Below are 15,534 nucleotides of genomic sequence, written 5' to 3' on the forward strand. Positions count from 1 at the left end.
CAAAAAACTCTATTTTTCTCATGTAGTCAATGTTTTAAATTTTTCTTAGCAGACAATATCTCAGTAACTTCTTCTACTAGCCATTTCTGCTATTTAAAAAGTTGATGCTGAACATATGATGTTTTATATTCATATATTACTTTTTGGCATTTACTAAAAATGTTAACAGCTAGGTAATGAAAATACCTGCCAGAAAGTCTTCCATATTATTATGACACTGCGTGAAAAACAGTAACAGATATTTACCCGAGACTTTACAAATCAAAAGCACAGTATCAAACAGGTAGAATCAGGAAATAAGTTGAGCTACCAAAGAGAAAAGATATTTATTTAATGACAGTAATGAATTCAATGTACACAAAATGACTAGATTGCACAACTATTTACAATGTTAAATTAATGTAAATTGTTGTAATAGCAAAATGCATTGAATAATGTTGGTTCTAAATGTGCATGCTTTACATACTGTTTTAACTGGGAATAAATTTAGCTATAACTAAAATATGATTACTGAAGGTAAAACAACATAATTATCTAAATATATACAGCAAAAATATAAAACAATACCAAATGTAGGAAAAAATAATTTCCCTCTTTGTGGACATTTTTATGATCTTTAGAAACACTCTATAATGTAACCTAGAAAGAAAAACATGATTAAACTCAATTGCATATGACAGTTAAGAGAACACGCTAGCCAAAATCTAGGCAGATAATTTCAAAGACAAAACTGGTCATAGAAATCAAAGCCAGTCCTTTGCAAAAACTCTAAGAAAGCAAATATTTTTCAAAACTGTATCAAGGTAAATTTAACATAATAGTCAAATATTTGATAAACCATGTCAGTCCAGACTTCTTTTTTATTCTGCCTTTTTATCTGTTTTTAACAAGGAGGGTGAACAAGAGAAAGGAGTAAAAATATAATCAACTCAATTCATCTTACTGAAATAAATCGGAGGCTTAATAAAATACCAAAGATCCAATTACTCAAAATTCATTCATATTTGACTCTAGGAAGAATTTTTATGTTGATATAGATTTGTATAGCAAATATTCAAAATCCTATGTCTTAACGTTTTTTTTTTTAAAAACTTCCCCATACATTATCTCATGCTACATCACCAAAACCCTGTGAATATGTAGGGAATTCTGGTAGATGTGAACAAATTTGGTTTGGATCTACAGAGAAAGAACTCAGGCTCAGAGATGTTAGGTGATTTATCCAAGGTTATACCCATAGTAAAGAGCTGAGTGTGGATTCTCAAATCGTATTCATTTATTCATCCATCTATCCACCCATTCATTCATTCTTTTGCTAATATTGAAAGAGTTCTTCCATTCTCTAAATGACCTTTGCCAGTTGAAGGCAATCTTGACTGAGAACAGCAAGAAAAGCCACCTGAGATTAAAAATTTACCACAGAGGGGCACCTGGGTGGCTCAGTTGGTTAAGCGTCTGACTTCGGCTTAGATCATGATCTCGTGGTTTGTGAGTTCAAGCCCCGCGTTGGGCTCTGTGCTGACAGCTCGGAGCCTATAGCCTGCTTCAAATTCTGTGTCTCCCCCTCTCTCTCTGCCCCTCCCCTGCTCATACTCTCTGTCTCTCAAAAAAATAAACGTTAAAATTTTTTTTAAAAATTAAAGAAAAGAACTTACCATAGAGAATTAGCACAATGGGAAATTGGCCAGAATTTCATGGTTTGGATGTGGATTAAAAGTAAAAATATTGGCTAACAGAGATTTGTAATTTTGCCAGACTATGCTCTGCCTCTGTTAGCAGGGCTAAGTGTTGACTATGGATCTATTTTACATTTTGTTTATGGGTTTGCTTTTGTTTAGTTTGTTTTTTTAGAAAAAGAGTGCATGAGCAGGGGAGGGGGCAGAGGAAGAGAAGCTCAAGCAGGGTCCATGCTCAGTGTGGAGCCTGATGGGGGGCTTGATCCCATGACCCTGGGATCATGACCTGATCCAAAATCAAGAGTTACACACTCAACTGACTGAGCCACCCAGGCACTCCTCTACTTTACAGTAAAGCTTTAAGTGGAATCATAATTTTGAGCATTTCAGTCTTTCTAGTTTTACAACTACCACCCCTTAGTGAATAAGCTTGCACCCAAAACAATTTTCAGGACTACCCAGCCCTTTGGATCCATTATTAAAAACTACCATTATTTGTGTTTTTAAATAAATGTATTCATGATACAAAATTCAAAAAATATGAAGATACTCAGTATAAAGTCTCTCTCTCCTGTGCTTTAGTCTCCCAGAACTCCTCTCTTGAGGCAGACACTTGCTACCATGTGTCCTCTCACAGAAAGTCTATGCACTTACATTTGTATGGGTGTGTATAATTATAGGTGTGTGTTGTGTGTGTGTGTGTAGTAAACAGTAGCAAACTATACACACTGGTCTTTACCTTGCTTTTTCATCTGACTTTACTTTTTATTTTTGAGAGTTTTTCAGATTAGCTGCTTCATTCTTAAATGATTGAATAGTATTCCTAGAATTCCTTTGAATTACTCTCCAATTTATTTTGTAGTCAAGTATACTTGCTCAAGAATTCCAAAATGGCTCACTTTTACTAGAATATAATAGGAATCCTTGCAGTTAACTGATTATTCCATAAGAGCTAAAAAGAATCTGAAACTTATAAAAGTTCTAAGTATGCTTATCTTATTAGACATTTCTTAAGTTTAAAAATCCAGTGATAACTTTAATTAGAAGCTAAATGAAATACAAACTGTTCTTTCTCTAATAATTTTAATAAACACATATATTTTTTGTGATAGTAGGCATAAAAGAGATAGGTCACAAAATCCAGAGCTGAAATGATTTTTAATCCAGTATGGAATTTATTACACATTTATATATGTTCTTCACTAAGTCCATTTAGGTGTTTCCTATGTACATAGTCTAAAACATTAGGTGATTCATATATTTCCAATTGGTATAAATAAGCTACCCTTTTTTTCAAGTTTTATTTAAATTCCACTTAGTTAACATACAGTGCAACACTAGTTTCAGGTGTAGAATTTAGTGATTCATCACCCACATGCAACACCCAGTGCTCATCACAAGTGCGCTCCTTAATACCTATCACCTAATTAACCCATCCCCTCCCCACTGCCCCTCCAGTAATCCTTTTTATTCTCTAAAGAGTTTTTCTTGGTTTACCTTTTTTTCCCCCTATGTTCATCTGTTGTGTTTCTTAAATTGTACATATGAGTGAAATCATACGGTATTTGTCTTTCTCTCTCTGACTTATTTTGCTTAGCACAATGCTTGCTAGCTCCATCCACATCGTTGTAGATGACAAGGTTTCATTCTTTTTTACAGCTGAGTAATATTCTATGTATATAAACACACACACACACCACATATTCTTTATCCATTCATCAGTTGATAGACATTTGGGCTTTTTCCATAATTTGGCTATTGTTGATACTGCTTCTATAAGCATCAGGGTGCATGTGTCCCTTCCAATTAGTATTTTTGTATCCTTTGGGTAAATACCTACCAGTGCAATTGCTGGATCATAGAGTGATTCTATTTTTAACTTTTTGAGGAAACTCCATACTGTTGGTGAAAATGCAAACTGGTGCAGCCACTCTGGAAAATAAGCTACCAATTTCCAAAAAAATTATAATAATGGTGAGACAAACTCATATATTTCCAGTGGCATCATATATTGGTACAATCCTTTTCAAAAGTGTGCTGACAATAGGTTTAAAGAGATACAAATATATTTATTCCTGTTGACTAAATAATTTGTTTTGAGAATATTTTCTCAGGAAATAAAAACCCAAACAAAAACTATACTACAACAGCATTATTTACAAAACAAAAGATGGAAGGATTTAAATGTTCAATAATATGTAACTGGTTTAGTAAATTATACCAATTTAAGGAATATTACAGTCAGGTAAAAAAAAAAGCAAGTGTAAAGGTGCTGTGTCTATATAGGAAAAGGTGTGTGATGTGTTAACTGAAAAAGCATAATACTAAATTATATGTAGTTCTCATATGTATATGGCAAAATCTGGGCATGATTGTAGCTATATAAACTATACATGCAAAAAAAGATAGAATAGCAGTGTTGGGATAGGAATAGGGATGGCTGTTTTTCCTCTAAGTATTGTGTAACTTTAAAGAGGATGCATTTAAGTGTCTCCTCATACCTCTTCTGAGTCAATACCACCTTTGTGCACAGTGGTAGTCCTGTAAGTAAAAGATGTGTAAAGAGATGCAAAGGTAAGAAATGGAGAGGTTCTGTCTATATACGTAAAGGTGTTCCAACTCCTTACTTATGAGACCTGACTGCTTTCCTACTTTTGGATTCTATGAAAAAAAAATTGCAAACTTACATCCTTATTATAAACTATTTTTTCTGCTTGGCAAGTTTGAACTGGTGTCTGTTACGCACAAGTCAAGAAATAAAACTAAGGCAGTTTTTATATTTCTCTTATAATCTTTAACTTGTATTTTTAAAAAGTTCTATATGGGGTGCCTGGTTGGCTCAGCTGGTTGAGCATCAGACTTTGGCTCAAGTCATGATCTCATGTTTCATGAGTTTCAGCCCCCCCTTTGGCTTGCTGCTGTCAGCACAAAGCCCGCTTCAGATCCTCTGTCCCCCTCTTTCTCAACCCCTTCCCTAGTCACGCTCTCTCACAAAAATAAAATACATAAAAAAAAGTGCTATATGCCATTTAATTGCATTGCAAATAGTGTTATTTATCCTAGGGTAGTAAATTCACTTCTTGTGTAGACAATTCCTTAAATAATGTAGCTAAGCCAACAGTATTTCTAGATGATATAATAAATATTCCAACTAATGTTAAATAACAACATGTTAATCTCATATCTTCTTTTGTCCTTTAATTAGATAATCATTCCACCTGTGCCTGAAGTGACATTTTTCAGGGGTAAAATTCTTTTAGCCTTGTTGAACAGAAAGGCACTGTGTGGGTTATGCTCTTAATATCCGGCTCTGATCTTTGTCTAGGAATTTGCTTTTGCCATATTCCCTATCATTTACTGTTTACCATGTGCCAGGCACCATGTAAAACACTTCACATACAATATCTTATTTGCTCTTTACAAAGTCCCTGTGCCAGAATGATTCACAAAGGCAGAAACTTTTGCTCTTTTCTATGGTTATTAATATGCTTCACATGAGACAAGCACTGCTTTTGGTATCAGAAACACAAACATGAAAATTTCAGGCTAGGAGACAGACGTAAAGCATAGTAAAAGCAGTAAATGCTACAGCAGTGGTGTAAACAAGGTACTCTGAAGGATGTGAGGAAATCACTAGTTATGTGAGGCAGGTTCTCTAATTCCCCAAAATTCTGATACAACTGGAGAAGTGCTTAGGTAATCTGAAATCCGGGGAAAGAAAACTACTCTGTCTTCTTGGAAATATATAAGGTAATTTGGAAGACAGCAGAATCTGAATGGGGAGGATGCTAACTTTTGAGTATTAGGCTGTAGTAAACGTAATAGACCAAAAAATAGTATTAAAAGATACACTGGAGACTTTTCAACTATTCATTCATTTGTCATATAATTTTGAGAGCCTGGCATGTACTAAGATGGTTTTAGGAGCCAGAAAGGCCACTACAAGGAGGTCTAATCTGAAACAATTTATTACTATTATAAACATCAGAAATATTAACTATGCTTTATATTGCTTATAATTTAACATTATACTATTTGTTAATATAATCTGAAAATGTTATTCTTCACCTGTGCTTCATTTGGATAGCCACATCTTGTGTGGCTTTTATTTGCTGAATGGCTTTGATTCCTTTATAAATGATTATTCAAGAGGGAAAAAAAAATTTTGAAGTTCCCTTTATGATTGCTCTTCTACTCACTTTTCCTCTGCTCCTGTCACTATCCCCCTCTCCTCTAGAACACTTGTATAATGTGGACAGTCTTGACTTTTTAAAAACCCTTTCATGGATTACTACTGTTTTCAATAAAGGGTCCCCAGTCCTTAGAATCTTCTTGTGATCTGGTTCCTGATTCCCCGCCTCTGCAACCTTATGTGGAATACGCATTCCTTTTATTTGATGCTCTTATTCTATTGGATCCTCTGCCCCCAAAATACCGCACACACTCTAACTTCTTTCTGCCTTTAACACTCTTCCCTCATTTCCTGACAAATTCTATCACTTCTCCAGAAAAGTTTTCCTTGACTCAAGGTTAGTTCAGATGCCTCTCCTATGTACACTATATCTCCTGGGCATTTGTGTAACAGTCTCTTTGTCAATCCGTTTCTTCCACAAACCCGTGTGTTTCTTGAAGTCAGAAAGCGTATTAAGCATTTATAGCCCCATGCAGCATCTGTCACACAGAATATACACAAGAATATTAATTTAATGAATTAACTAATGAATAATTATTAGAAGTTCTATATGGCACAATGCTAAATGTTACATAAAAAGTAATGACCAATTAGCGTAAGGTTTTAAAAGCTGTTTATAAAGATGAACAAATAAATCAATAAAAACATTTATCAATCATGAAACTTAAAGCTTACATACTTTGGGAGGCAGAATAGTGGCCTCCAAAGATGTCTATGCCCTAATCCCCAGAACCTGTGAATATTTTTAGGTTATGTGGCAATTAAGGCTGTAGATGGAATTAAGCTTGCTGATCAGCTGATCTTGAAAAGGGAAGATGTCCAGAATTATCCAGGTGGATCTAATTTAATCACAAATGCCCTTAAAACCAGAAGAGGGTGGCAGAAATATAAAGAACTAGTGAGCTGACAGCATGAGGACTCTGGCCGAAGTTGCTGGCTTTGAAGACTGAGGCAGAGGGCACGAACCAAGGATTGTGGGTGGCCACTAGAAGGGGAAAAATTCTCCCCCGGAGTCTTCTGGAAGAACCTAATCCTACCAAAGCCTGGTGAGACACATTTTGACCTCAAGCCTGTAAGATAACATATTTGTGTTATTCTGAGCCACTAAGTTTGTCGTAATTTTTTATAGTAACATTAGAAAACTCATACAGATACCTACATTAAACAGGATTAACTTTGCCTAAAACAGAAAACCTAAGACATTGGTGGCTTAAAGATGATATGTTTATTTCTCTCTATATAAAATAGATCTGGAGGTAAGAAGTCCAGTGCTAGTTACGTATTCTCTTGTGTCAGAGAGTCAGGCCCCTTCGATCTTGTTGCTGTGCCTTTCTTAATCTTTTTTTAATATAAAATTTATTGTCAAATTGGTTTCCATACAACACCCAGTGCTCATCCCAACAGGTGACCTCCTCAATTCCCCTCACCCACCCCCCCATCAACCCTCAGTTTGTTCTCAGTTTTGAAGAGTCTCTTATGTTTTGGCTCCCTCCCTCTCTTTTTTTTTTCTTCCCCTCCCCCATGGTCTTCTGTTAAGTTTCTCAGGATCCACATAAAAGTGAAAACATATGGTATCTGTCTTTCTCTGTATGACTTATTTCACTTAGCATAACACTCTCCAGTTCCATCCATGTTGCTACAAATGGCCAGATTTCATGCTTTCTCATTGCCATGTAGTATTCCATTGTGTATATAAACCACAATTTCTTTATCCATTTATCAGTTGTGGACATTTAGTCTCTTTCCATAAACATTGGGGTACAAGTGCCCCTATGCATCAGAACTCCTGTATCCCTTGGGTAAATTCCTAGCAGTGCTATTGCTGGGTCATAGGGTAGATCTATTTTTAATTTTTTGAGGAACCTCCACACTGTTTTCCAGAGTGGCTGCACCAGTTTGCATTTGCACCAACACTGCAAGAGGGTTCCCGTTTCTCCACATCCTCGTCAGCATCTAGTCTCCCAATTTGTTCATTTTAGCCACTCTGACTGGCATGAGGTGGTATCTGAGTGTGGTTTTGATTTGTATTTCCCTGATGAGGAGTGACGCTGAGCATCTTTTCATGTGCCTGTTGCCCATCTGGATGTCTTCTTTAGAGAAGTGTCTATTCATGTTTTCTGCCCATCTCTTCACTGGATTATTTGTTTTTCGGGTGTGGAGTTTGGTGAGTTCTTTATAGATTTTGGATACTAGCCCTTTGTCTGATATGTCATTTGCAAATATCTTTTCCCATTCTGTTGGTTGCCTTTTAGTTTTGTTGTTTCCTTTGCAGTGCAGAAGCATTTTATCTTCATGAGGTCCCAATAGTTCATTTTTGCTTTTAATTCCCTTGCCTTTGGGGATGTGTCAAGTAAGAAGTTGCTGTGGCTGAGGTCAGGGAGGTTTTTTCCTGCTAGGGTTTTGATGGTTTCCTGTCTCACATTCAGGTCCTTTATCCATTTTGAGTTTATTTTTGTGAATGGTATAAGAAAGTGGTCTAGTTTCATTCTTCTGCATGTTGCTGTCCAGCTCTCCCAGCACCATTTGTTAAAGAGACTGTCTTTTTTCCATTGGATGTTCTTTCCTGCTTTGTCAAAGATTAGTTGGCCATACTTTTTGTAGGTCTAATTCTGGGGTTTCTATTCTATTCCATTGGTCTATGCGTCGATTTTTGTGCCAATACCATGCTGTATACACTAACAATGAAGCAACAGAAAGATAAAGAAACTGATCCCATTCACAATTGCACCAAGAATCATAAAATACCTAGAAATAAACCTAACCAAAGATGTAAAAGATCTGTATGCTGAAAACTATGCTGTACGCTGAAAGCTTATGAAGGAAATTGAAGAAGATATAAAGTAATGGAAAAACATTCCGTGTTCATGGACTAGAAGAATATTGTTAAAATGTCAATACTACCCAAAGCTATCTACACATTCAATGCAATCCCAATCAAAATTGCACCAGCATTCTTCTCGAAGCTAGAACAAGCAATCCTAAAATTTGTATGGAACCACAAAAGACCCCGAAGAGCCAAAGTAATTTTGAAGAAGAAGACCAAAGCGGGAGGCATCACAATGCCTTTCTTAATCTTAAGGAGCTCTAGCCAGCAAGTCTGATTCCAACCAGCAAGAAGAGAAAGAATAGTGAAACACCTACTTTTATTTATTCAAAAATTTTTTATTAATGTTTTTTATTTATTTTTGAGAGAGACAGAACGTGAGCAGGGGAGGGGGAGAGAGAGAGAGGGAGATACAGAATCTGAAGCAGGCTCCAGGCTCTGAGCTGTCAGCACAGAGCCTGACACAGGGCTTGAACCCACGAACTGTGAGGTCATGACCTGAGCTAAAGTCAGATACTTAACTGACTGAGCCACCCAGGCACCCACCTGGGTGAATGAACCACCTCCATTTGAAGGACTTCCTCAACATTGCACACATTCACCTCCACTTAGATCTCACTGGCCAGAACTGACTAGCACAGTAGCACCTAGATACATGCAAAGACCATTCAAGTGGTCATGGGACAGCAGTGGAGGGTTCCATTGTTAAGAAGGAGAAGAAAGATACTAGGGACAATCAGCTATCTCCACCTTACTACTGTGGTATTGATTTCTTTTCCCCTTTCATATCTTAAGTATATAAAAGTAGTCTCTCCTAGATTTTAGATTAGGGCAGGGGCTTTCACTCTACAAAGAATTACTGAGTAATTACTATGTAAGAGAACCTTCCATATTTCTAAGTATTTGCCAGATTTTGCATGTACACACAGTACAATATGAATATATATATATATAGTCACTGAATGACATAAGATACATTGCATTCAAACTTTAGTGTTGTGATAAAAAGAAGCAGAATTCTTGTTTGATAAAGGTTAAATACTGTGGGGTCTGGCAGAAAACAAATGGCACACTCAAAGGGTAGTTTGATGAAGAGAGTTTGATGAAGAAACTATTTACAGAGATGTAGGCAGCCTTTAGGGGAACCAATAAGGGATAAAGCCCCCCAAGGACTCGCAACAGGAGGGTACCATTACCATCCCTCAGCCTGAAGGGATCAAGGGAAGCAGTTTCTGGAACTTGGCAAGACCTGTCGCCATGAGACAGGGTTGACTGATGGGATCCATGGCCTTACATAGAGGAATGAAGCTACTGCCAAAAGCCACAGACAGGAGGGAATGTGCAGGAAGGTGAAATAAATATCCTGACCTCTCTCTCTTTCCTTCCTGTGATCATTTGCCAAGGCCTCCAAATTAGCTGAAACCAAATAGAAACCAGAGGGCAAAGGATCTTGGGTGTTGTGGTCCATAAAAATCAGCCTCTAGGAATACAGAAAGGCAAAGACTGGGATTTGAGGGACACAGAAAAACCAGAATATGAAAAATCAAAGCATTTTACAATGTTGGGATGACTCAAACTTTGAACAAAGAGATAAAGGGAATTGATCCAAATAGATTTGCATTAGACCTGGTAGAAAGAAAGATGAAGACAATGACTAAAACATAAAACAGTGGAGAGGGGACACTGCCTGTGATCTATTTATGAAATTAGGATAAAGAGAGTGAGCTAGAAATAGAGGCATAAGAAGGAATGAGAAGGGTCTGACCAGAGATCTTCAAGTTGAGAATATATTTGAACACAGGGGGTTTCTTATTACCAACTTTTTCGTGTGAGTTTAACATATTTGTGGGATATATAAAACCTATTATTGATCACAAATATCTTAAACAAATACACTCCAAGGAATGAACAGTGGCAGTGATTGTAACTGAGGGTCTGTGGACTAAAGGTCAAAGAAATAGCTATACTTTGTAGCATAACCAGTCAGTTGCTAAAAGAAATCAAGATGCCAGAGAAAATACATGGAAACAAAAGGGGAGGGGAATAGCAGTAGAAACCAGATATCAGATCCCTGATATGGTAAACACTTAAAGTTCATTCAAGTCCAGAATATGCATGTTGCCCTCTCTCCAGTATAATTTATTACCTATAGTTGTCAAGTATAGAAAAAAAGTGCTATTCATTCACGTCTGTAAGTTATTTCAATAATATAATCTATTTTCCATGAAGGTAGGCTTTGAAAGCAATCATTTTCATTATTGTAAGTTTACGGAAAGATTAGTTTTAGTTTTGAGATGTTCATTAACATCCTTCAAACAACTTTTTCTACACTGATTTATACTTACATCTCTTTATTAGACACGTTCCTGAAAAAAGTGCCCCCAAAATAAGAAGCTCTGTGTGTTAACATTTCATTGACGTATATTAAAAATAGGAGCCTTATTCCCCAGAGAGAAAAACCATTTTATGTTGCAATATATAGTAAAACCACATGGAGGTTCGGGGAAAACATTTGTCCCTATTACTATGTCTTGGGAGGCTTTATTAGAAAAATTGGTGTGGGTCCTAAAGGCAGCTGTTGGTTCTGGATCACTCTGTAGTCATGTTTCCTTCCTGACTCAGCAACTGCAGAATTTGGTGGAACTGCAGCAGTTAAACCACCATTGGCCCCTTTTGTCTCATTGTGAACCCCATGTCCAGAGTCACTACTGAGCTAAGGACTGAGGAGTGACATTAGGGGGCTTCTAAATTCTGAATTTTGATGGGGAACAGGTATCAAATTTATTCTTTTGCCTTCAAAGCTCTAAAAGTAAAATAATATGTTAATATAATTAATTTATGTAATGAATTTTCTTTTCATGAAACAACCAATTTATTTTGATGAAGATTATAGAATCTTATTATAAGCTATACTTCCCAAATGTGTTCAGGAAGTGAGGTATGTGAAAATCATATGCTCAATATAGAATGCCATGAAATATCTACATTTTAAACTCAAAATAATTTTATGTCAAATTTTATCCTAACTTATACATGAATCTTACATGGAAAGCAAATAGCAGGTGCAAAGGGTTTATGAAAAATTTATAGAAAAAAAACCTCAGTATTAAAAATATTCTACCCATTTACATTTTCCTTATAAATTTAAAAAAGATTACAGTAATTCATTTTTAGCAGAATACCTCTTTCAGCATATGCAATCCCAGAGCAGTGTAGAAGCAGAGTATTAACATTTCATTGACACTAAAATTAGGAGTATATATTGAATGTATACTATATGGTGACACTACAATTACTAAAATCAACAATATAAGGTACATGTTAAACTCTTATTAGTATAATTCCCTATCATGTTTGATTTAAATGAACCTAAATTTACTTATTGAGGTATAATTGACTAAATAAAGTTAAATTTTAATAAAGTTATCACTTGTCTAAATTTATTCTAAAGATTTTCCCTAATTCTTTAGTTCTATTTAAGAGATAAGCAGCAACCATCGCGTAAGCATCAGGCTTAAAGCAGCAGTTTACTCTGAGATTTACTTTTGCCCGTTTTTAGTCTAGATTTCAATAATTTGGGGAACTTTACACTTATTTGTGTTAATTAAAGTTAATATATTAATTATTCAATTTGTAATATATGTATTAACATATATATTTAAATAATTACTACAGGACTTTACAAAACTGAAATTTTGTATTAGAAGATTTAGGATATCAATATTTCTTGTGCCTATTTAAAACATAGGAGTGGGCAGAGTTAATCATTTGGAGAAAACGATTATGGAGTCACTAAAATCAAGATCAATTAGTTTCAAAACCAGGCAGGATATAAATGATACTAATCAGCTTTGCAGCCATGATTTCAACTGTTCCTAACAATTAATGTGGTGAAGGCAGATAAATGATCCTCACTTTATATAGGAAAGGTCAAGAATTTTAAGAAATACTTCCTTATTGAGCATCTACAATATAACCAGGTACTCCACTAGGTCCTGAGGGCACAGAAATGAACAACGAGAAATGTCTAGCCCAATCTAACTAAACCAGGAACCATTAGGGTAAGGAAGACAATGACTTCCTATTTGATCTGTCCCTTTGTCTCTTTGATTTTAAGGTAAGGATGAATACTGAAAGAAGCTTAGTAGGGAGGTACAGGACAGACACTTCTGAAAAAGAAAAGGACGAGTTATACTTCCTAAGTTTAAGAGTAGGTAAAATGTGTGCTAGTTCAAAAGTATTTTTTTTCCATTCTGGCTGGAAATTAGGGTAGCTGTAAAAAAAAATTGTGGGGGGGGGTGGGAGGGGAATGCTGGCAAATGACAAAGTCTGTAACTTGATTCAGAAGCCAATTGAAGAACATTATACAGCCTTTAGGAGGTAGGAAAAAGTTACTGCTTGAACCAAGCAAAACATGGACAATTCTGGGATGCACAAATTCAGTTAACGTGGTATGAACGAAATCGAGGATTGCCTGTACTTAAAATGATCATTAAGAGTGATGATTCTAGTTTTGGCATTGGGCATGAATAGATATACAGACATAATGTACAGCAAAGAATATTTACAGTCACATTCCATGCACTAATAAATAATGCATTCATTTCTCAAAATGCCAAAGAAAATGTGGGAGAGAACATTTTCATCTATATTCAGGATTAAACTTTCTAATTTTAAATTACCAGACTTCAGATGTAAATTTATTTCAGTTGAAAGGTTTGAGGAGATTATTAATGGATCTTCTGAAATTCTGGAGTGTTTAAAAGATGATTTTAACATAATAAAGAATCTTGCCATAGGTATGGCAAAAATTATAGACATAAATTTATTGAGCACCTACTATGTGACAAGCAGTGTGCTGGGTGACTTACTATTTCTAATACTGTGTGTCACGTTTCAGTTTTCTCAATTTCTCTAACAGTAACAGTACACTGTTAATTTACAACTAAATTATTTGAAACGTAGCTCATTTGTTCTGCTCCTCATCTGAACGGGGTTGGGGGAGGGGAGAGAAGGGAAAGCTAAATCCTACTGAAGACTTACTGTCTTGGTATTTGTGGCGTTATCTATATGGTCTTTCAGAAATCCCCAAACTTGTACAGAGACTTGAGATAAGATCAGCAATCTATCAGTTTCAAAGACCACATTTGTTAGCCGTGTTTCTTTCCTCAAGGTCCCATTCAGCGATAATTGCCCGTTTTGACGGTAAATCATGGCGCATTAGTACCTTAACTCTCCGTCTTTGCGCCTCCCATCTCGTCCATCTGCTCTCAGGGGAAAGCAGGGAGGAGGGCAGAGAGCGAGGCGGCGGGGCGGGGGAGGCCGAGGTGACAGCAGGTGAGAGCCTGATGCGGATGAGGAAGTGAGACAGGGACTGTGTGGGTATTACTCATTCGGCTTCACCGCCGGTGTCGCCTGCAAACGGAACTTCTCGCCTCTCTTTCGGTCCAGCTGAAGTTCTATCTAACTGAAGTCACTTCCCATCCCGGGTTCGCTTGGGGGAAAACCGTGCGTCCGTGTAGGGGAAGGGAGTCAGAACTGCGGGGCAGGTAGCCTCTCTCATGACGCCGCCTGTCCCCCGTCAGAGGCCGGGCTTCCCAAGTCAGTCTCTACCGTTCCCCGAACCTGCCCTCCCTCTACTCTCGGGAACTTCCCGCGTAGCCCAGAGCGCGACCCTCTCCTGAGCCCCAGGGTGCGCCGATGGGACAAACGCTGCGTGGGAGCGGAGCCCAACCTTGACGAAGAGGGAGGACAGGTTGCTCCGGTCACTGCGACGCGGCAGCTCGGAGGGTACAGGGTCCTGAGGGGAATCAGCCAGACCGGTCCGTGCCCCAGGCTGCCGCGGCGGGTGTGGTCAGTTCAGAGGCAGAACGCCGCTGAGCCTCCTACTTTACCTTTCTCACTCCCCCTGCTTGCCGCCCTTCTGACAACGTCCCCGCAGTTTCCTAACGCCCCCCTCCCCCATCCCACGACACCTGAGGGAAACTTTTCCCTCGCCCCTCAATTCAAACTCAGCTGCTCCTACGGTTGCCGCAAACCGTCCTCTCCCTAGCAACAAGGTTCCGGCCGTAGAGCGAGCGGCTCTAGGTGTAAGGAAGGTGATGTCGTAAAGCCTCGAGTGTCGTAAACCAGGTGCGGTGGGGAGGGGGGAGGGGTGGAGGCGGAGGGGTGGGGGGGAAGGGGGAGGGAGGGGGAGGAGGTGACTCGAGCATTTAGACACAAGCGAGAGGATCATGGCGGATGGCCCCAGGTGTAAGCGCAGAAAGCAGGCGAACCCGCGGCGCAATAACGGTGAGTGGCGGAGGGGACCGGGGAGCGGCGGAGTCAGGGGGAGCCGGGCAGCCGGGGCGCCCCCGGGGGTGAGGGGGGCGAGCCGGGCTGGGGGCGGCCGGGGCAGGGACGGGCAAAGTGGAGTGGGAAAGTAGAAAGTAGTGCTCTCTGCCCCCCTCCGCTGCTGCCGTTGCCGGAGCCGCGCCGCGGCCGCTCGCTCTCCCTGAACCGTTATGTCTCTTACCTGGTCTCTCTCCGCCTAGCGGCTCCTGCCGCCCCTGCCGCCTCCTTGGACCGTTAGCCGCCGCATCCCCGGCGCAGGGCGGGCGGCCGGGACGCGGCTGGCCACTTTTCTGGTCCCGGGTGGAGCGGCTGTTGCTTCTTTTCGCACTTTTCCCCACTCTTTTGCCCCTCGGCGTCTCCCCTCTCCCCCTCCTCTCAGCCCCCTCCGCGTTATTCTCTCTGTGCGCGGAGGCCCCCGGGAGCCGAGGAACAAACTTGTGGCCGGCGCTGACCGTGCAAAGTGGCTTCCGCGCGCCGCGGCCCCGGCCGGCGCCGTCGCTCGGGCCCCG

General features: G+C 39.0%; 1 protein-coding gene and 1 long non-coding RNA gene across 4 annotated transcripts in view; one reads left to right on the plus strand and one right to left on the minus strand.

The window, feature by feature from the left end:
* LOC125918672 (uncharacterized) overlaps positions 1-15,467 on the minus strand; it is a 68,626-nt gene extending 53,159 nt beyond the window's left edge. Inside the window, exon 1 of the long non-coding RNA XR_007456550.1 lies at positions 15,207-15,467. This is a non-coding gene — a long non-coding RNA (uncharacterized LOC125918672). The remainder of the gene's footprint in view (positions 1-15,206) is intronic.
* ZEB1 (zinc finger E-box binding homeobox 1) overlaps positions 14,888-15,534 on the plus strand; it is a 200,938-nt gene continuing 200,291 nt past the window's right edge. For 2 of the 3 annotated variants that reach the window (XM_049624773.1, XM_049624774.1), the window contains exon 1: positions 14,888-14,983. In XM_049624773.1, coding sequence (XP_049480730.1) covers positions 14,926-14,983 — 58 coding nt within the window. In that variant the 5' untranslated portion in view covers positions 14,888-14,925. The remainder of the gene's footprint in view (positions 14,984-15,534) is intronic. The other variant, XR_007456547.1, reaches the window with a different exon arrangement.

The sequence above is a fragment of the Panthera uncia genome, chromosome B4 (genome assembly GCF_023721935.1).
Source record: "Panthera uncia isolate 11264 chromosome B4, Puncia_PCG_1.0, whole genome shotgun sequence".
Classification (NCBI taxonomy): domain Eukaryota; kingdom Metazoa; phylum Chordata; class Mammalia; order Carnivora; family Felidae; genus Panthera; species Panthera uncia.